Here is a 23,068-nt window from a genome sequence, read left to right as displayed (position 1 = left end):
AGGAGAGTGCAAAATATGGTCTGAAGCTCAACATCAAAAAAACGAAGATCATGGCTACTGGTCCCATCACCTCCTGGCAAATAGAAGGGGAAGAAATGGAGGCAGTGAGAGATTTTACTTTCTTGGGCTCCATGATCACTGCAGATGGTGACAGCAGCCACGAAATTAAAAGACGCCTGCTTCTTGGGAGAAGGGCAATGACAGGCCTAGACAGCATCTTGAGAAGTAGAGACATCACCTTGCCAACAAAGGTCCGTATAGTTAAAGCTATGGTTTTCCCAGTAGTGATGTATGGAAGTGAGAGCTGGACCATAAAGAAGGCTGATCGCCGAAGAATTGATGCTTTTGAATTATGGTGCTGGAGGAGACTCTTGAGAGTCCCATGGACTGCAAGAAGATCAAACCTCTCCATTCTGAAGGAAATCAGCCCTGAGTGCTCACTGGAAGGACAGATTGTGAAGCTGAGGCTCCAGTACTTTGGCCACCTCATGAGAAGAGAAGACTCCCTGGAGAAGACCCTGATGTTGGGAAAGATGGAGGGCACAAGGAGAAGGGGGCGACAGAGGACAAGATGGTTGGATAGTGTTTTCGAGGTTACCAGCATGAGTCTGACCAAGCTGCGGGGGGCAGTGGAGGACAGGAGTGCCTGGCGTTCTCTGGTCCATGGGGTCACGAAGAGTCGGACACGACTAAACGACTAAACAACAATCGTGCCTCCTAACCGACGCTTCTCCAGGCTAAACATAGGCAACTTTTTCAAACTTTCCTCAAAGGGACAATCTCTCCCGTCCCCTCCCCCTCCTGGGGTTCCTCTGGGCAACCTCAGCATTGAGCGTTTGTCCTGATTTGCTTGCACAAGGGCTACACGGAAGTTAGACTGTGTCTGGTCATTAATTGAGCATTCTCTCCTATTTCTTTCTGGGGGCAGTTATGCGACAATGAGCATTTGTCCTGCATTCGTTCCTGATTTGCTTATGGGCAGAAGTGTAGCTGTTTGGAGTTGCTGGGGGCGGGGGAAGGGCTATTTCCATTTCCACAGCAGGGTCCCTTTCTCCAACATCCCAGAGACATCCAATCAGCATGAAAGGGGGAATTTCTGGCCATGGGGAAGAAGCCTTTGCATTGAATCGGTGTGAAAAGAAGTTCTTCGGCCTGTGAAAATCAGTTCCTAGAGTCACTCTGCAGATGGCTCATGGGAAGAACAAAGGGCGGGGTGTGATTTGTTCTGCAGGCTCTAAAACTAAGCATTCAGGAACACGCAGGAGACTTTATAAACTTAGAAAGGGAGAGTGGCTGTGCGTATCACAAAGGCGCCCTGCGCATCTGAATTCCCCACACTACTGAAGGGCCTCAGAAATAGAAATTCCAGCATGCTGTTATCAAAACCACTGTTACAAGACGGGGCAAGGCCATAAGCAGGTAGACAAACAAAGAATGAGTAAATTAAGAAGAGTTAATCTTCAAAAGGATTAAGACATTCTGGGAGATGATTTACAATGAAATGAAAAAGGTATTTAAATATACCTTCCTGAAGAAACCAGAGGCCTTTCTCCTGGGCATGGTCGGCCAATTGGTGCCAAAGAAGGACAGAACTTTCTTTATGTATGCAACAACAGCAGCAAGAATACTCATCGCGAAGTATTGGAAGACACAAGATTTACCCACCCGGGAAGAATGGCAGATGAAGTTGATAGACTATATGGAACTGGCGGAAATGACTGGCAGAATCCGAGACCAGGGAGAAGAATTGGTGGAAGAAGATTGGAAAAAATTTAAAGATTATTTACAGAAATATTGTAATATTAATGAATGTTAGAAAAATGATGGAATGAAGTTATATGGCTTTAGCAGGAATGTTATAAGGAAATAGGTACAGATAGATTGTTAATGTATTAAAGGGGGGGGGGGAAACAAGGTTAGAATATAACAAAATAAAAAAATTCCTTCTAGTAGCACCTTAAAGACCAACTAAGTTAGTTCTTGGTATGAGCTTTCGTGTGCATGCACACGAAAGCTCATACCAAGAACTAACTTAGTTGGTCTTTAAGGTGCTACTGGAAGGAATTTTTTTATTTTGTTTTGACTATGGCAGACCAACACGGCTACCTATCTGTAAAAGGTTAGAATATGTTAAGACAAATTACAGGACAGAAGATAGAGAAAGATGGAGAGGAATTGCTGAAACAGGTAATTGACGTGGAATACAAAAAGGGAGGTGAGAGGAGGTCGCTGAAACAAGTGATTGAAAGACAAGATTTTGAAATTATTGGATGTGTTTTTAATTGTTCTGTTTTGTTTTGTTAATTTAATGTTTTATGTAGTGTTTTTGTTTTTGTAATGTATTGTATTGTTTAATTCTTTTTCTTTTTTATCTTTTCTTTTTGTAACTTTTAAACTGTCAATAAATATTATTTTTAAAAAAAAAAAAACAGAAATAGAAATTCCAGCATGCTGTTATCAAAGCCACTGTTACAAGAAGGGGCAAGGCCATAAGCAGGTAGACAAACAAAACAACTGTTATGAGGCATCTAATCATAAGCTTGCATTTTTATTAAAGCTTATATGTTTAATCAGGGCTTGTATTTTAAAATGAGCTTAAAGATTTTCAAATGTTTTATGCCAGGCAGAAGACCAGCTGCCTAGAAAAACCTTGGCAAGATGTTTTTCTCCTAGACAAGGGGGCCCCCTGATTTATAGCAGAAAACAATTCTCAAAGTCGTAAAAAGGGAATTACAGGCTGAGAGCCAAGGTTACACTGACCCTACAAATTAAGGGTGGATAAATAGTAAAATGAGCCATATCTTCTTCCTAAGGTTAAAAAGGTCAAGAGCAGTGAAAAAGCAACTGGTCTGGCTGGCAGAAACAGAGCATTTTTGGGAAGTCTTTTCTAAAGCTGTTTCTTTCTTAAACTAAGATCCTTTTAAGATTTCTTTTCCTTTTAAAAGGTTATTTATGTATTAAATATATTAGTTTAAATATAACTATGCAAAGGATTTAAGAAATGCTAGATTCTTATTTCATATAGTTGTAAGAGTTGTAACTATCCTGAAATTAAGTCAGCCACCAGCCCCCCTTGCCAGACAGGAGACGCCATCGAGCACTCCTGATATATGGTTGTCAGGCCTTTTGTTTAGAAACCTTCAAATGAAGGAGATCTCTCAATGTTGATGTGAACTCAAAATCCTTGACATATGCTTAAGATAAAAATTCAAGATTAACCATCTGTTTTGGAAGGCAATAGGGCAAGGAGGGCAAGAGGTGAGCTGGTAATTAAGATTCCTTGTTGAGACACATGTAAGATATATTACTACTTATTTGTCATTTATAGATAGAAGAATATATAGCTTTTTGATTCCCATAAAAGGGCAAGAAGGAAATGGGTGTATCTTTTGTGATTGGTTCTAGCAAATAGCCAATAGGAATTTCAACCAGGCTGATTGGACAGAGGCAGCCACAGGAGGAGCAAGGGGGCTGGATTAAGGAAATATAAGTGCTGGCCAGAATGGCAAGAGGCAGGCCAGAGCTTGGTAACCATATACCACTGTGCCTCATATTTATTTGTCTGACAAATAAATTACTATTTTAATTTCTCTATTGCTGCGTTGAATATTTCATTCCAGCTAAGCGTTAACCACAAGCAGGGTGCTACAGTTATAAGACAGGGAAGGCCGTAGCAGGCAGACAAACAAAGAATGAGTGAATTAAGAAGAGTTAACCTTCAAAAGGAGAAACATGGAATGTTAGAGCCTGATTGGATAAGAATGTAAAGTCTCACTCTCTTTTTTTTTTTTTTTTTGTATAGTCTATAAAAAGTGGGCGCACCCTGATTGGGGTGTGCAGATTGCGAGCTGATCGCTCTGTACCTTTGTTCTGCATATGCATTTCAAATAAATCCTGTTGAATCCTGCAAGGTTGGTTGCCACTTCGTGTGAATCAGTGCTCAGGGGACCCAAGAGCAGATAAGGAGCAAGTCCATCAATACTACTGCTTCCAGGGTACTTGCACATTTCCCCATTGGTGGTTCCTTCATCCCAGGCTTTGCATGCAACCCGCCCCCCCCCCCCTCAATTTCCCAACTGCAAAATCTCCATTTGAAAGAGGATTTTGGTATATGGCCTCCTTATTTACTTCTTATAAGCTGTTTCCATTATGAATAATTATTAAGATTTTTTTTCTAATTATAACTGAAATATCCACAAAGTCTCCTGCAGACATTAATCAAAACAAGATACAGGATAAAGGAAGTCTTTTATTTGGTTGTTTGTATTGTATGTTATGCTCATTGTATGTTATGTTCACGTTTAATGGGGGTGGATTTCTGTATTGGGGGTGGGGGGTTTATGTTATGTTGTAAATAAAATTTCCAATAAAAAATTGAAAAAAGGGGGGAGGAGAAAGGATTTTGAATCCTGGGAGCGGTAGTTGACCCCTCACAGAGCTACAATTCCCAGAACCCTTTAAAAAAAAACCTACAATGTTTAAAAGGCGAATATGCCAGGGAAGGGAACCTAGGCTGCTAGTCAAGGCATCCATGTCTGCATCTGGCAAATGCATCTGGTATAGGAGGAGCTTGCAAACCCACAAAGGAGGCGCGTGCAGGTTTCGTGAATTAATGAGGCCGTTGGCTGGCCTTTGTCTCAGAAAACGCACTGGGAATGTGCAAGGAGGTCACACCCACCTCCAAGCATTGGTCACCCAAAAAACCAGTTTGACAGGGGCCGAAACCAGTTTGGCTTGGCTTGCTGAGGAACTCTTGAGAAAGAGGAACTATTGATGGATTCTGCTATGTTCAGATCTGATATGGATTTGGGGGGTTGGGAGGGCAGCACTGCTTTGAGATGGATGCTGCTGCTATATCTCTGGGGAAGGGGCACATCACGAGAGAGTATCAATAGGAGTATAGCATCTAGATCATCAATAGGAGTATAGCATCTAGATCATCAATAGGAGTATAGCATCTAGATCACGGGAAGTAATAGTGCCACTGTATTCTGCTCTGGTCAGACCTCACCTGGAGTACTGTGTCCAGTTCTGGGCACCACAGTTCAAGAAGGACACTGACAAACTGGAACGTGTCCAGAGGAGGGCAACCAAAATGGTCAAAGGCCTGGAAACGATGCCTTATGAGGAACGGCTAAGGGAGCTGGGCATGTTTAGCCTGGAGAAGAGGAGGTTAAGTGGTGATATGATAGCCATGTTCAAATATATAAAAGGATGTCACATAGAGGAGGGAGAAAGGTTGTTTTCTGCTGCTCCAGAGAAGCGGACACGGAGCAATGGTTCCAAACTACAAGAAAGAAGATTCCACCTAAACATTAGGAAGAACTTCCTGACAGTAAGAGCTGTTCGACAGTGGAATTTGCTGCCAAGGAGTGTGGTGGAGTCTCCTTCTTTGGAGGTCTTTAAGCAGAGGCTTGACAACCATATGTCAGGAGTGCTCTGATGGTGTTTCCTGCTTGGCAGGGGGTTGGACTCGATGGCCCTTGTGGTCTCTTCCAACTCTCTATGATTCTATGATAGTATCTATGCGCCACATCTGGCCAAGGGGCCAAAAGAGGCACCATCTCCCGCCTCTGCTTTATTGCAGAAATGTTGGCTCATAATACCTGATTTCCCCTCTGATTTCCCCAGATTCTTCCCAGCACCAAACCTTTCAGCAGACCTCTTCCTGTTTCAATGCAGCTGTTCTGTTTTCAAGTCTCCCTTTTCCCTCTCCTTGGGAGTAAGTCCCAAACCCCAGGGATGCTCCGTTCCTACCAGAGCTGCCTCAGTGAGGAACGCTTCCCCTGTTGAACTTTTGCCTTGCAGGCGAAGGGTTGAAATGCACAGGTGATCTGCTTGATAAGCATTATTGGAGGGAATCAGCACCTGTTAGCCAAAACGTAAGTACTGTACTGTACTGTGATCTCTTCTGCCACCTACTGGCTAGGACACGAACATTAAGTGAGAAATGAAATACAGTAACAGCAGTACCTTATCTCATTATACATGACAAAGCCATTTTTCACCTTCTCACCCCTTGCTTTTTCCTGTAAGACCTATTGCAGTCGTTAAGAGTCGTCAACAGGCTCATCACAGCTATCTGCCAATCACCCATTCCCACCACCCTTCTGAGTAATACCCCTCCCCACCTTCTCACTATCTAGAAGGGTCTGGTGACTTCTGTTTCAGTGTATCTGAAGAAGTGTGCATGCACACGAAAGCTCATACCAAGTACTAACCTAGTTGGTCTTTAAGGTGCTACTGGAAGGAATTTTTTTATTTTGTTTTGACTATGGCAGACCAACACGGCTACCTATCTGTAAGCAGTACCTTGGTTTATGAACTTAATCCGTTCCGGAAGTCCGTTATTAAACCAAAGCGTTCTTAAACCAAGGCGTGCTTTCCCATAGCAGCAGGGGACTCAATTTACAAATAGAACACACTCAACATGTTCTGCTTCCAAGGCAAAGTTTACAAACCAAAACACCTCCTTCTTTGGAGGTTGTTAAGCAGAGGCTTGACAACCATATGTCAGGAGTGCTCTGATGGTGTTTCCTGCTTGGCAGGGGGTTGGACTCGATGGCCCTTGTGGTCTCTTCCAACTCTATGATTCTATGATTCTATGATTCTATGATTCTACCTCCTTCCAGGTTTGCAGCGTTCTTAATCCAAGTTGTTCATAAACTAAGCTGTTCTTAAACCAAGGTACCACTGTATGCAGAATTAGCTCTAAAGAAAGAGGTTTCAGGATGCTTATGGCAAGTGAATTTTGTTCTTACTATAGGTTTTTAGTTGTTTTACTGATTTTGATTTCTTCTTTTTAGTCCTAGCTCACATGTTGCTCTCGGGGGGGGGGGGCACAAATGACCCCCGCTGCTGTTTGTGCTTGCTGAAATCCCATAACTTTTTGTACCACAAATGTTCTAGATTGTTTTTTGTCCTGCTTTTGTTGTGACTGAGGCCCTCTGGACAGTAGCAATGTGGCGCTGTTGCAAGAAACATGCTTGAACTCTCCTGCATGTCCAACACCCGTGCGCTCCCTGCTCACCATCCCAAGAGGGTTCGCATCTGAGAATCATAGAGTTGGAAGGGACCCTGTGGGTCATCTAGTCCAACCCCTCTCCAAGAAAGGAGAGTCCACTGTTGACATTTCTTAAGGAACAGGCATGAGATTGTTGCATGTCACATGTCTGTTTACACTCCAGCACAGTATGGTGGGAACTTCCATTTGTGTATAGCTTTTGCTGAGATGCAGGTGGCGCTGTGGGTTAAACCACAGAGCCTAGGACTTGCCAATTGGAAGGTCGACGGTTTGAATCCCCGTGACAGCGTGAGCTCCCGTTGCTTGGTCCCTGCTCCTGCCAACCTAGCAGTTCAAAAGCACATCAAAGTGCAAGTAGATAAATAGGTACCGCTCCAGCGGGAAGGTAAACAGCGTTTCTGTGCGCTGCTCTGGCTCGCCAGAAGCGGCTTAGTCCTGCTGGCCACATGACCCAGAAGCTGTACGCCGGCTCCCTTGGCCAGTAAAGCGAGATGAGCGCCGCAACCCCGGAGTCGGCCACGACTGGACCTAATGGTCAGGGGTCCCTTTACCCTTTACCTTTTACAGAGATGACATGAGAGAGAGATGACATGTTTCTTCTGATTTATGTTTAATAAATCTGTAGCTGCAGCATGACTTCACTCGTCTCACGCCTACTTCTGTGTGCGCAGTACACTCTGCTAATAGCGTGCCCAGGCTTTTGAAGTTCGGGTCGCTGATTTACATCGGTGCACGTGCCAGTGAATGGAGACGGCACAGCTGGGGTTGCCAGCTGGCCACACACCCTCTGCATGTCGATAGGTAGCTTGTTCCACTGTTGAACAACTCTTACTATCAGGAAGTTCTTCCTGATGTTTAATCAAGAATCTCCTTTCTTGTAATTTGAATCAATCAGTTCTACCCTCTGGAACAGCAGAGAAAAAGCTTCCCCCATCTTCCACATGGCAGCCTTTCTGACTTCATATCTCCTCTCAGTCTCCTCTTCTCCAAGCTAAATGCATCCAACTCCCTCATAAGGCTTAGTTTCCAGACCCTTGATCATCTTTGGGTCTCTTCCTGACCGGACGGATACAGTGGTACCTCGCAAGACGAAATTAATTCGTTCTGCGAGTTTTTTCGTCTTGCGATTTTTTTCGTCTTGCAAAGCACGGATTTTGGAAAAGCTTCAAAAATCACCAAAGTCTTCAAAAACCTCAAAAAAGGCTACCACACCGCGTGCTATGAGTTGCTCCTCAAAGTCAAGTCGCAACTGCACCCCCTGAATGCACGGTTTCAAGAAAAAGGAAACAAACTTGCAAAACAAAGGAAACAAACTTGCAAGACGTTTTCATCTTGCGAAGCAAGCCCATAGGGAAATCCGTCTTGCGAAGCAACTCAAAAAACGAAAAACTCTTTCGTCTTGCGAGTTTTTCGTCTTACGAGGCATTTGTCTTGCGAGGTACCACTGTACTAGAATCAGCAAGGGATACCCACACGACCTGAAGGTGCTGCTGTACAATGCCAGGTCAATGATTCATAAGACCACTGCCATCCATGACTTGATCATGGATGGAGGACTTGACCTGGCATGTATGACAGAGACTTGGTTGGATGAAGCAGATGGGCCTGTCCTTGCCGCCGCTTGTCCACCAGGTTTCTCTTACACACAGCAACCCAGGCCTTGTGGGCGGGGAGGGGGTGTTGCAGTGATTTTTAGGAAGTCATTGGTTTGCACCAGGCGTCCTATTGGGAAGACCCAGTTTTCTGAGTGCATATTCTGGAAGCTGGGCAATAGGGGCAGTACAGGATTCCTTTTGGTGTTCTGACCTCCCCACTGCACCAAGGATTTCTGCCTGAGCCACTTCAGGTCATGGCGCATGTTCTCCTGGAGACACCTAGTTTGGTTGTCCTGAGGGATTTTAACATCCATGCCGACATGACCTTACAAAGGTCCGCTTCGTGGTTTTTTGCTGCTGCATCACACTGTTGACTCATGTTCAGCTTGTGGTCCACCAAGACCCCTAGACCCTTTTCACACGTACTGCTAGTAAGCCAGGTGTCCCCCATCCTATTTTTGTGCAGCTGGTTCTTCCTGCCTAAATGCAGAACCTTGCATTTGTCCCTATTGAAATTCATTTTGTTCGCTTGCGTCCAGTTCTCCAATCCATTAAGGTCATTTTGAATTCTGATTCTGTCTTCTGCGACCTTAGCTACCCCTCCCAGTTTGGTGTCACCTGCAAATTTGATGAGCATCCCCTCAATTCCTTCACCCGAGTCATTTACAAAGACGTTGAGCAATGCCAAGTCCATTACAGAGCCCTGCTTGTCATTTTTTCCTAGGATGATGAAGAGCACTCTACAGGTTCAACCAGCTACAAATCCATCTAACAGTTACTTTGTCCAGCCCACATTTTAGTAGCTTCTCTGCGAGAATATCAGGGGGGAATTTGTCAAAAGCCTCAGTGAAATTTCGCAAGGGACTCTGCCGAAAACCTTTCTGAAACTTTTTGCTGGAGTCAATACGTGCCAATGTTAGTCTCATGAGAAATGACTCATTGGTGATCTGTAGGCTTCCTGAGTCATGACTCTACTTTCGGAGGAAGACTTTGTTGTCTCTGCCGAACCCAGCTTTTTTTTTACAGGAGGTGACAATTAAACTTTGCTGGTAAGAGGCGATTTGTGTGCTGAGCTTGGCATTAAGTTCAGGGAATTTACTCATACCTTCAAGGTCACATTTAAAATAAAGATGAGTACCAGGTTCGGGACAGCTCTGAATTTGCAGGATCTCTTCTTTTATCAATATATGCCAACTGCACTGATGCCATGATCTACAGCAATAAACCATTAACACAGTTCAGATGCGCAGCCATTCTGACAGTAGCATTGCAGAAGCATCGCAGAACAAACTAACAGAGAACAAATCCACCACAAATACGCTATTATTACATCAATAGCATCTTGCAGAATGTGTCCACAAGGACATGTCATCAAATATGTGGCAGATCGTGATTTGGGATAAGGTATTGGGAGATCTTTGACCTGGGCAGTAGTTTATATCTGCTGCGGGCATGATTCGAACACAAATCACCCTTCATCAGCTTTTGCAGCAAAATAACTTCAATTCTTGGTGGGTTTTGAGGGAAAGCACATGGGGCATTGCCAAGCCTTTCTTTCACAGGCCGCGATTCTCATGCGCAACAGCTTGGTCTGCCGAGATTGGCATAAGGTCGTGCTTCACCATCGCGATGAAAATAGTCAACGGCTGATTTCTGCAGATTAAGCTGCACTTGAGAACACGAGGGCAGAGCTTTTAGACAAGCCTACCTGGGCATCTCAGGGATGCGGGTGGCGCTGTGGGTTAAACCACAGAGCCTAGGACTTGCCGATCAGAAGATCGTGGTTCGAATCCCTGTGACGGGGTGAGCTCCCGTTGCTCGGTCCCTGCTCCTGCCAACCTAGCAGTTCAAAAGCACGTCAGGTGCAAGTAGATAAATAGGTACTGCTCCGGCGGGAAGGTAAACATCGTTTCCGTGCACTGCTCTGGTTCGCCAGAAGCGGCTTAGTCATGCTGGCCACATGACCTGGAAGCTGTACACCGGCTCCCTTGGCCAATAAAGCAAGATGAGCGCCGCAACCCCGGAGTCGGCCATGACTGGACCTAATGGTCAGGGGTCCCTTTACCTTTTTACATGGGCATCTAGAATGCTGGTGTGTTCTTTAGTTTATTGCTGCTCTTCATTTTTTGAATGTTTTGTCTGTTTTCACTCATAATTTTATTGATTTGTCCTTTTCGTAAACTGCTTTGAGGTTGTTTGCAATCAAGCAGAGCATATATTTAATGAAATTAAAAATAAGTAAAAACAGAACCCAGTAAAAAGAAAAAAAGGGGGGGAAAGAAAAACCAGGCAAACATGACTGTCCCTTAGTTCAGTGGGGCGGGGAGGAAATCTGTCTTATCCTCTTGGGCTTCCTTGTTCTGTGAGTCCTTTTGAACTGAATCAGTGCAGGGGAAATCCCCTGCTCCATTGTGCTGGTAAATATTTACATTCCTTTTGCTCTCTCCGCCCCTTCCCTCCTGCAAGAGGCCAAATCGACTCTGGAAATCTCCAGAAAAGCCCCCGCTGTGTCAGGGCCAACAGATTGTCACGGGACAGAGGGAGCTGAGTAAGGTTTTGGCCCTGTTGGAACAGCGGGGCTCATTAACTTTGCCATTTAAGGGTTAATTCTGCTGATGCTGCCGTCAGCTATCCAAGAGGGGGACAGGTGGAGGTGTTGCTTAACAGCCAGTCATAGAATCAAGTTGGAAGGGACCCCAGGGGTCATCTAGTCCAGCCCCCTTGCAATGCAGGAATCTCAGCTAAGGCATCCATGACAGATGGCCATCCAACCTCTGCTTGAAAACCTCCGAGGAAGGAGAGTCCACAACCTCTCGAGGAAGTTCCTTCCACTGCTAAAAAGCTCTTGTGGCCTTACCTGAGAAAGACAAAACCTTTAGGTGCCTTTCTCCTCAAATCATATGCTGTTTTTGTTCGGTTTGTTCGGGAAAGTGTCGGTTTGGACTTTTCTCTCTGGACTCTGCCTGTGCGGTTTAAGTGGCTTTGCCAGCAGGCCCGTCTGTCTTGGTCCTGTCTGCACTGACCGGCAGTGGCGGCGCTCCTGGGTTTCAGAAAGTCCTACCTGGAGGTGCCAGGCAGATGCCCAGCTCTGAGCCCAAAGCCCTTCACCGTTTAAAAACCACAAAGAAATTCGCCCTCGCGGATGCTGCACCACAAACCCCCTGGAATGCCTTCCCAAAAGAGATTCAGGAGACTCCAGTAATTTGGATATTTTAGATGGCTGTTGAGGAGGGATGGGTTTGTTCGGGCCTAACCACGCAGAGAGAGAGAGAGAGAATGAGAGAGAGAGATTGTCTATTTTGAACATAGTTTATATACCTTCCTCCAAGGGTGCCAACTTGGGGGGGGGATGGGTGGCCCAGGTATGCCCTGCCCTGCAAAATCAATCACAAGACCATTTGACTGGCAATGCTCATCAACTTTGGGGGGACACAGTTCCCTCAATTTTTTTGTGGGTGTTGTAAACAAAATCTGCCCTTATTCCCTTATGGGGGACACAAGAGCCCTTATAGAGTCCTTTGTAGGTTCTCCATTGGTAGGAGAAAATAACAGAGGACAAACAGAGAATATTGAGAAGCAAAGCAGCTAGTAAGCCTGATCTTTATTGATCTGTTGCAACAGGGTGCTCCCCTCACCCGCAGGAAAGGAGGAGGAACCCAGAACAATGGTGTGCAAGGCCTTATATGGACTTTTGAAATTGCCACCCTGTAGATCAAGACCACCCCCAGAAACATCATACATACATCGCAGAAGGGGTGTAAGTTAAGACCACCCCTCAGATACATCACACCTACATCACAGAAAAGGCGGTCTGCAACAGAAATTTGAATGTTTTTGTTTTTCCTATCTTGCCAAGTTATCTGATAATGCCTTATTTGATTGCCTTTCCTCGTAGTCTGTCCATTCCTTTGAGATGGAGATAACCCAATTCCTGAGACAATGGGAAGGTTGCCTCACCCCCTCCCTCCTTGCAAAGAAAACATTTGGTCAGTTTGGCAGTCAAAATGGTTTCAGGGCGGTCTTCCTGTGCTGGTCCAGACATGTGGTCCACATATCTATGTATGTGCTTGGTTGGTACATTTATGAACATTTACAACCTGCACAACAGGAATGAGGTCCCTCTGGCCCCTTCGATGCTGACTCCAGCTGCCATCAGTCCAGCTGCCATCTGACGGGCCAGAGGGTCTTCATCCTGGCCACAGATTCCCCGGTTCAAACACAACGTCCGAAACACGGCATGCACCTAACACAAACATATCTCCAGGCTGTTTTGAATTACCAGTGCAGATATTTTATTGAGGTGTTCTCCGTTAGTGGAAGGCAAGAGGTGATCAGAGAGGAGGAAGGGAAGGGGAACCAAAGAGGAAATTCATTCATCTTAAGGGCCAATTCCTTCATCCTTAGAACGAAAGCTGTTGTTCCGTGGGAGGGGATCCAGATTCATCAGTCTGCAACAAACAGGGAGAGAGTCAGCTCAAGGGTGGGGAGAAAACTGCCTCTCGCAGAGTTTCCAACTTCACTAACTTCCCTTGAGTTGCCAACTTTTCTACTGGGCCTGGTATAATTTGCACAACCTCTTGGTTTTTGCAGATCAAGCTGATGCTAGAGGCAAAAGAGCAGCTGCTGTCTCATCAGTTGGCAACCCCCTCATGGCAACCACTCATTGTTCCTTGTTCTTGCTCCTGTGCCAGAGGTAGCAGCACAATCCATAGGAAAACCATTTTTGTGGTGCACACACACACCCTTTTACCAACCAAATAACCAGATAATAATAATATTTTTAAAAAAAAACAAAAACCATACAACCAGATACTGTATCTACATTGCAAACTGCTTTTTGAGACACAGGAGCAAGGCCAGTCAAACGCTTGGCAAAACCAATAGGTGACATGCAATGGCACTTAATACTGTATTTTTTGCTCTATAAGACTCACTTTTTTCCCTCCTAAAAAGTAAGGGGAAATGTGTGTGTGTCTTATGGAGCGAATGCAGGCTGCGCAGCTATCCCAGAAGCCAGAACAGCAAGAGGGATCGCTGCTTTCACTGCACAGCGATCCCTCTTGTTGTTCTGGCTTCTGAGATTCAGAATATTTTTTTTCTTGTTTTCCTCCTCCAAAAACTAGGTGCGTCTTGTGGTCTGGTGCGTCTTATGGTCTGGTGCGTCTTATGGTCTGGTGCGTCTTATGGTTTGGTGCATCTTATAGAGAGAAAAATACGGTATTTGTCAGTGGGCAGCTTATTTTGCATCTATTACATTTATTTTTTTTTTTAGCATGCGCTTCCTCCAAGGAATTCAGGGTCTGTGTCCCCCCTCACTTTACCCTCTCAGCAGAAATCAGTTAGGCTGTGAGTGGCCCCGGATTATCCCAGGCCTGAGTACAGACTTGAACCCAAGTCTCCTGATCTATATCCAGCCCTCCAACCACTACACGATTCTCCCTCTCTTTAGCCAAGAAACCGAGAGACAGTAGACAAGGTCAAGACACCCTGATTGCAAATTTGACATGTGTAATTGAAGTGGAAGGATTCAAACGTTTGTGGGTGTGACCGAGACCGTTCAAAGTTGGAGTCAGCTCTTTATTAGCAAAACTACAATCTCCACCGACTTGGCTGAGTGTCATGCCTACTGAGCACAGCAGCTCATTCCCTGTAGGTCTTACTCCACGAAATCAGTTGCCAAGACTGAAAGTCCCCTCCTCTCCAGGGCTATTTCCAAGCAATCAGAGACTGTGCCTGCCTGCCTGCAGTCAGCCTCTCCCCTGCCCTTTTCATGCCTCTCCTGGTTCTGGGAGACCAGAAGGGAAGGGAGCTTGTCACAGCAGGAGGGGGAGACACCCCTGACTCTGATTCTAGATTTCTTTCTACCACAGCCTCTTCCTGCTCACGTGAATTTTGTAAGGCAGAGCCAGGAAATAGAATCCAGACCGCAGGGAAATGTGATTGTTTGTGTGAACATGCCTATGTTTTTACTATTGGAGACAAAGAGTTATAGCTTCAGGGTCCTTCCCTACTGCACCATTTGTGTTGCCCAGTACTAAGTTTAATTTACAAAATTTTCTGTGTTAAATTGTTTACAGTGAGCAATGCAGATTCACTGTAAAGCAAACTGTCTATTATTGTTATTGTCAGGGAACTGCCATCGGAAGAACAGGTGGTGGGAGGGCTCCAGGAGGATAGAAGAGATTCAGCAGCCGAAGAGGGAACCAGTAGGGGGGGAGCAGGAGCTTCCAGGGACAGGAAGTCGGAGGGGAGGCTCTGGGACACTTCCAGCGAGAACAGTGAGGAGGTATCAAGGCTCCCTTTAGCGACCCCCACCCCTCGCCGGAAGCTGTCACGCAGGGAATCTAGGAGACGCGTTTCCGTCAAGCAGCTTTTATGCTGGAAACGTTTCCGCAAGCGCCCACTGTCGGATTCTACCAGTGACTAACGGAGCCATGTCCAAGGGCTCCGCTCAAGGCAGAGCTTTGCTAGGTTAAGCAAACTCTGAGGGACCAATCCTTTTACGCACAAGTAGCTCATTGTCCCATCACAGCAATCCGACAGTCCCTGAAAGCGCTTGTGCAAGGAGAGGCATCATGAGCAACCCAACCGGAGCCGGAGAAGGGGGAGCAGCTGCAGCCGTTCCAAGCCTGGAAGAAAGGTACAGGATGTTGGAGATGCAGTTAGCCCTGCAAACAGCTAGGCTGGAGGAGAGGAGGGCTCAAGATGCAGAGAAGGGAAAAGCCACCCAAGTCTCAAGGAAGGTGCCGGGACTGGTGCAGAAATTTGGGGGTGATCCCAGGAACTACCAAGCCTTTAGGACAGAAATGCAATATGCCCTTAATCTGCAGTTTGATGATTTTCCTGATGAGGAATCGAGGGTGGGATTTGTGATTGGCCATCTAGAAAAAGGGGCGCGGGATTGGGTGAGGCCCCTGATGGCAGCCAATAACGAGGTCCTAAAGGACACAAGGAAGTTTTTTCGCGCCATGGATCTGATGTTCTCCAGTGAGATTGAGCAGGGAGTGGCGCGCAGACAGTTAATGGCGTGTAAGCAAGGGAACCGATCTGTCCGTGAGTACTGGACTGAGTTCACCATGTTGATCCATAAATTAAATTGGGATTTGTCTGCGGAACCGATACAAATGCTGTTCGAAGAAGGATTATCTTCGGCAGTAAAAGATGAACTTTCCCGGGCGCCCAGGGCAGAGTCTATGGACCATTTGACTAAATCTGCGCTGGCCATAGGAGCACGCCAGGAAGCCAGAGCCCTGGAGAAGCGGGAAGGGAAAGAGGAGCGTTGGAGGGATTTCCGCATTCCAGAGATTCCAGAGCAGCCTTCCCAGCCAGCAGAGCCGATGGAAATCGGAACAGCGCGGGCGCGCGCAGTTTCAAACCCCAGCGAAGGGCGGAAGAAGGAGGGGAAAGGCGCCAAGAAATGTTTTCTCTGCCAACAGCCAGGTCACTTTGCCAGGGTTTGTCCACAGAGAAAGGAATGGCAAGGAATGGCGGGAGCTGTTGGGGAGGAGGCGGAGGGGGCTAAGGAGTCAGTAAAAGCCAACGCCTGGCTGGGACCATCAGGGCACAGCAGCCAGGCCAAGGATCAGTGAATGTGCCCACGCCGGAACCGCCAAAACCAGTGCTAGTAATAGAGGTGTTGTTAGAGCTGGCAAACGGACACCCTCTACAAGTTAAGGCGCTATTAGACTCAGGCAGCTCCTGCAACTTTATGAGTAAGGAGTTTGCAGCCACACACCAGATACAAACCATCCCTTTAAAAAATCCCCTGCAGGTGACCACGATTGATGGGAGGGCGCTGTTGGGAGGAGAAGTAAACCAGCAGACTGTCCCCATGACAATGAGGGTGGAAACCGACGCGTCTGACAGAGCGGTGGGCGCCGTACTCCTGCAGCCGGGACAGGATACGTCAGAATGGAGACCGTGTGCCTTCTTCTCGAGGAAATTGAACAAATCCGAGAGGAACTATACCGTGTACGACAGAGAATTACTCGCCATCCATGAAGCGTTCAAGAGATGGAGACACCTGTTGATTGGGGCGCAACACAAGGTTCAAGTGCGGACAGACCACAAAAATCTAGAATACTGGAGGACAGCCCGAGTATTGAACCAGAGACAAGTAAGATGGGCGCAAGAGTTCTCCAAGTTCAATTTTGAAATTCGCTACGTGCCAGGGGCAGAGAATGTCAGAGCGGACGCTCTCTCCAGAAAACCTGAGTACTTAGAGGGGGAAGGAGGGGCGGAAGAAAGACATATCATCTCGGAGGACCACTGGGTTTGTGGGGCGGCATTGGTGGGGCAAAGAGAACTGGTAGAGGGTATTGAGAACGATGAATATGCCCAAGAAAAGCTTAGGGAACTCAGGGAGACAGGTGAGAACACAGGGGGTTTTGAGGAAAAGAACGGAAAACTATATTACAAAGGGGCACTCTACATACCAGATGGGGAACTAAGAGGGCGGGTGCTCAAACAGTTGCATGACAGCCCCACGGCGGGGCACTTCGGACAGCACAAGACCATGTGGTTGGTTACCAGGGAGTTTTGGTGGCCCAAGGTGAGGGAAGACGTGCGGGAGTATGTCAGGGGATGCGACAGGTGCCAAAGAGCAAAGGGAGAGAGGTTGGCACCAGCAGGGTTATTAGAACCCTTACCCACCCCAGAAAGGCCATGGGAGATGGTATCCATAGATTTTATGACCGATCTACCGAGATCCAAAGGGAAAACCGCGGTCATGGTGGTAGTAGATCTACTAACTAAGATGTGCCACTTTATAGCTTGTTCACATGCAGTCACAGCGGAAGAAACCGCAAGGTTGTTTGTGAAGCATATTTTCAGGTTGCATGGCGCCCCCTTGAGGGTTTTGAGCGACAGAGGGAAACAATTTACTTCCAGGTTCTGGAGGAAACTAATGAGCTTGTTGCATGTGGAGGTAAGTTTTTCCACCGCCAGGCACCCAGAAACAAATGGGCAAGCAGAAAGGGCAAACGGGGTTTTGCAACAATATCTGAGGTGTTATGTAAAGGACAGAGAAACTGATTGGGTAGATAAGTTACCTCTGGCAGAATTTGCCTACAACAACGCGGAAAACGTGTCCACAGGGATGAGTCCCTTTTTGGCCAATTATGGGTGTCACCCTCGAGCCTTCCCAGCAGAAGGAGGGGAGCACTGGAGTGTGCCAGCAGCGGAACGCTTTGTGGAAGAAATGGAAGCGATCCACCGGCAGCTCCAACTCAACTTGGAGAAAGCCAAAGAAGCATATAAGAAACAAGCAGACAGAAATAGGAGGGAAGGTGAAACCATAAGGGTGGGAAACCGGGTGTGGCTATCCACCCAAGGACTGCCGTTTAAGGGAGGGTGTAAGAAATTGAGACCCAAACGGTTGGGACCCTTTGAGGTCATACAACAGGTGAACCCAGTAGCCTTCAAACTTAGATTGCCCAGTCACATGAAATTGCACCCCGTATTTCACAGATCATTACTGTCACCGTACCGAGAGGGACGGGAGTGGGGGGAAAGTGAGAGGGGGGTCACCCAAACACCTGTCATTGAAGAGAGAGAACGCAACATGGAAGTGGCAGGAATAATTGATTCCAGGTGGAAGGGGAATCGGGTGGAATACTTGGTAGAATGGGAGGGGGAGGAAGAGTCAGAAAACACGTGGGTACCGGCGGAAGAAGTCCACGACGAGGTTCTGATAGAAACGTTCCATCAGCGTTTCCCAAGAAAACCGCAGCCGATGGAGCGATTTAGGAGGGAATACTTCGGTACCACTGATGAGGAAGGGGTGTTTGAAGGGTTCCCAGAGTCAGGGAGTGAGGAGGTGGCATACTCCGACGAAGAAGAGGAAGACGGGGAAGGAAATGGGAGGCAGTGGTTAGAAGTGTCTGAATCATCTGAGGACGAGGAGAGTTCCTTCCGAGGCTTTCCAGCCCCACCGCCTGTAGAAGGGGAGGCGGGAGGGGATAGAGGGGGGCCTGGAGGGGAGGTGGATGTCAGGGAACTGCCATCGGAAGAACAGGTGGTGGGAGGGCTCCAGGAGGATAGAAGAGATTCAGCAGCCGAAGAGGGAACCAGTAGGGGGGGAGCAGGAGCTTCCAGGGACAGGAAGTCGGAGGGGAGGCTCTGGGACACTTCCAGCGAGAACAGTGAGGAGGTATCAAGGCTCCCTTTAGCGACCCCCACCCCTCGCCGGAAGCTGTCACGCAGGGAATCTAGGAGACGCGTTTCCGTCAAGCAGCTTTTATGCTGGAAACGTTTCCGCAAGCGCCCACTGTCGGATTCTACCAGTGACTAACGGAGCCATGTCCAAGGGCTCCGCTCAAGGCAGAGCTTTGCTAGGTTAAGCAAACTCTGAGGGACCAATCCTTTTACGCACAAGTAGCTCATTGTCCCATCACAGTTATCATTGTCATTGGTTTCTATTGATTTGTTGGTTTGCTTGTTGCCTGCATAGGATGTTCTGTTTTCTTACTGTTTGACATTTTGTTGTATTTTTATATGTGCGGTAAGCCACCCAGAATGGCTGGGGAAACCCAGCCAGATGGGCAGGATATAAATTTTAAAATTATTATTATTATTATTATTATTATTATTATTATTATTATTATACCCTGTTACCTCTTCAGCTTCCAACAGCTCCTCCTTCCCTCTGACCATCCCTCTGTCCCACTACCACTCCCCGGGCTCAGAGCCTTCTTCCCTTGGGGGGGGGTCCCCAGCTGGTTCCCCCCCACCATTCCTCTGCATTCAAACAGTTCACGACAGTGGGTAAACTCTGAATCACTGCAGATCCTTCAGGCTGCTTCCAGCCTCCCCCCACCCCATAATAGTCTCAATTCCCCTTTATGTACTCACTGGAAACTTGCAGCCGGGTCAGAGCATCTTCCCATCTTTGACCTGAGCGTCTCCCGTGCAGGGCGATAAAATAGTACTCCCCAGCGTCGGGCGACTGCACGCCTTGGATGACTAGGGCGCAGTCTCTCCCCAGGCTGTGGCGGTCCGTGGAGCCCCCACCCCTTGAGACCACCCTTCCGGCCTCAATCTGGAAGATCATCTGACCCTTGTCGAATCTGTTACCCCGGAACCAAAAGCAGATGGTGGGGTCCCTTATGCCCTGCACAGAAAGGGTGACCGTTTGTCCTACGCGTGGGGTCGATGGGGTAGGGACAATCTGGATGGCATCGGCCAGCTGGAGACTGGAGACTAAGGCTGCAAGACAAGAACCAAGAAGAAAGGTTATAGGAAGATTTCGGGAAGTGCAATGACGGAAGCAAGAATATTATTGGCACAAAAATGGAAGCAAGAAGAATTACCGATGAAAGAAGAATGGCAAATGAAATTAATGGGCTATGCAGAATTAGATAAATTAACAGGAAGGATTCGAAATCTGCGGGATCAGAGATTCTTAGAAGACTGGAGTAAATATTTGAACTACAGTGGTACCTCGGGTTACATATGCTTCAGGTTACATACGCTTCAGGTTACAGACTCCGCTAACCCAAAAATAGTACCTCGGGTTAAGAACTTTGCTTCAGGATGAGAACAGTAATCACATGGCGGCAGTGGGAGGCCCCATTAGCTAAAGTGATGCTTCAAGTTAAGAACAGACCTCCAGAACGAATTAAGTTCTTAACCCGAGGTACCACTGTATTTGAAAAGCAATTGTAATAAACAGATTACGTTAGTAGGACTGCAAGAAGTTCTGTGAGGAGGGCTATTTGAAATATTGCAAGAAAGACTAGGATGAGAATTATTAGTTAAGATAATTAAAAGTAATAGAGAAATGCAGAAATGCAGAACAAGTGATAAAGAACGGAAAATCTTCAGAAGTTGTTGACGGAAGTCTGAAATATTGTATAAGATAAGGAGTTATGTTAAAGGATTGCTGGAAATGATATGTTAAAAAAACCAATAAAAATGTATTTTAAAAAAGAGAAGAAGATTTTGGGAAGTTCTGGGTGATGATTTAATTTATATACCGCTTATGTGCTGACAAGGCTTCTAAGCAGTTTGCAGGTGTAAAACTGACAAACGATAAAACAATTCCATCAAAAACATTTTTTTTAAATCTGCAATCAAAACAAGTAGCAAACAAGTCCATACAGCATAGCCATTAAAAGAGCTCAAACAGAATTGTAAACTGTCAGGCTTGGAGATGCTCGCTGGAGACACTTGCTGTCTAAACAGGGGCGTATTGAGGAGCCGGCGGAATGCCAATACGGATTGGGGCCTCTCGTATTTCAGCAGGAAAATTGTTCCGCTTCTTCGTTACCACAGGCCGATAAACACTACCCCACCCAAGCTTCCTTCTCTCGCTCCTAACGTTGGCAGCTGCCTTTGGACAATAACCGGATCTCCAGGGATTTGCAGAGGGAGCTTTTCGGAACAGAGAGAAAAGACTTATCAATTCTAGATCCAGCTGCAAAAGGCGTGTGCTGGTGGGGATGCTAACACAACATGCTGGCTAATAACTGTTAGTAATTTATTGTTAGTAAATGCAACAGCAGCTACGCTATCCAGTGAGCACTGATCCATTAGTATGATCTTCACTAGTATGTATATTTCATTGATATTTATTCGCTGATGAAGACTTTATTCTGAAACAGTTGAACTATTCTGGATATACTGTCCTTTTGAGACTTTGGAGAAACGTCTTCCTTTGAGACTTTTGTGAGACATCTTCCTTTGAGAGACAGTTTGGCATTCCTCGCTATTCATTGGTTGTTTGAATCTCTGTTTGACTCTGATACATATAACAACTTGCAGTTACAGTGGTACCTCGGGTTAAGTACTTAAATCATTCCGGAGGTCTGTACTTAACCTGAAACTGTTCTTAACCTGAAGCACCACTTTAGCTAATGGGGCCTCCTGTTGCTGTCGCACCGCCGGAGCACAATATCTGTTCTCATCCTGAAGCAAAGTTCTTAACCTGAAGCACTATTTCTGGGTTAGCGGAGTCTGTAACCTGAAGTGTATGTAACCCGAGGTACCACTGTACTTGTATATTTTGTGAGATGTGTTGCATGATATATACATCATTTTGAAGTGGCTTATTCCTATATTTTGAATGACATCGTACCGATTATATATTTACTAACAGTTATTAGCCAGCGTGTTGTGTTTGCATTTTGTCACATTTTTCAACACAGGGGTTTGTGTTTGTTCTGGTGGGAATGCTGGCAACACTATTCCCACCCTAAGCTCAGGATAAAGCAGATGTTTGTGATCCTATGCTCCAAGTTAGGAGCATTTCAGACCATGAGATTTCAGGGTCCAGACCTGAGACCTAGGGGCAGCCCCTGATGGTACGAGGGGAGACCCCCAGTGATGTCACAAGGGGAGGCCCCTGGAGACGGAGGTTAATTGGGAGAGGAGAGCAGAGGGGAGCAGACCCTGCAGACTGCTTAGGCCAGGGGTCAGCAAACTTTTTCAGCAGGGGGCCAGTCCACTGTCCCTCAGACCTTGGGGGGGGGGCGGACTATATTTTGAAAAAATAAATACAATGAACGAATTCCTATGCCCCACAAATAACTTTAAATCAAAGCACACATTCTACTCATGTAAAAACACACTGATTCCCGGACCGTGCACGGGCCAGATTGAGAAGGCAATTGGGCCACATCTGGCCCCCGGGCCTTAGTTTGCCTACCCATGGTTTAGGCTATATTTTGCAGTCTGCTGCTGCCGGGCTGAAGCTTGCAAGCTTCACGCACAATCTTCTTAATGATCTTTATTTTATTTTATTGTAAGGGACTTTCACCCACCTGGAGATTCAAGGCCCTCACCTGCCACCTGGAGGAATCCAGGCAAACTTGAAAGCTTCAGGTCAGAGACCTGGAGGTCTGGTGACTCTAACCTTCTCTCATTACAAGGCTCGGGAACCCTGGACTCTTTTCTACCCTCCACCCCGGGGGCCCTTCCCACCTCTTACCTGCCAGGGTCAGAGCCCTGAGCAGAACAGCCATGATGCCTGGGTTGCCTTCTGTGGTGCGAATGCCTTCCACCAGGCCGGGGGGCTTATATATTGTGCAGAGGAGGAATTTCCCCAGTGCGGGGGGACATTGCCCAAGCGAAAGGAGGATGGAATGAAAAGTTGGGCAAGATTGAGAAAGGGGGAGAGAGAGAGAGAGAGAGAGAGAGAGAGAGAGGAGAGGAGAGGAGAACTGGACGTTCTTTCAAAGGAAACTGTTTCCCCATAGCGGAAAGTACAAACTGGTCACCTACTCGGCCACTCTTCTGTTCAACACCTAATTTGGCTCTTTTGAGAAAGAAGCCGTTTGTCTCAGGCAGGGCAAAGCTATCAAATCCCCACTTTCCCCCAACGGATATGCAAACCGGATTGCAGCCGCCTTTCAAAACGCACCCTTCTCTGAATTTTGCAATGCCATTTTTCATGCCAGGTCGTATGTGCAGAAACCAACTTGCTAGGGTAAAGCGTGCGTACAAATGCATA

General features: G+C 46.7%; 1 protein-coding gene across 1 annotated transcript; it reads right to left on the bottom strand.

Moving 5' to 3' along the window:
• Nucleotides 1–12,887: 12,887 nt before the first annotated feature.
• On the bottom strand, nucleotides 12,888–22,704 carry CEACAM16 (CEA cell adhesion molecule 16, tectorial membrane component). The gene is made up of 3 exons (XM_079985831.1): nucleotides 22,547–22,704; nucleotides 19,471–19,824; nucleotides 12,888–13,067 (listed from the first exon to the last, which is right to left on the bottom strand). The coding sequence occupies exons 1-3, from the start codon at nucleotides 22,578–22,580 to the stop codon at nucleotides 13,063–13,065; spliced, it is 393 nt and encodes a 130-aa protein (XP_079841957.1). The 5' UTR covers nucleotides 22,581–22,704; the 3' UTR covers nucleotides 12,888–13,062.
• Nucleotides 22,705–23,068: the final 364 nt, after the last annotated feature.

The sequence above is a fragment of the Podarcis cretensis genome (genome assembly GCF_951804945.1).
Source record: "Podarcis cretensis genome assembly, chromosome: 8".
Taxonomy (NCBI): domain Eukaryota; kingdom Metazoa; phylum Chordata; class Lepidosauria; order Squamata; family Lacertidae; genus Podarcis; species Podarcis cretensis.
Note: the sequence above shows the minus strand (reverse complement) of the source record. Positions and strands in the feature narration are given on the sequence as shown.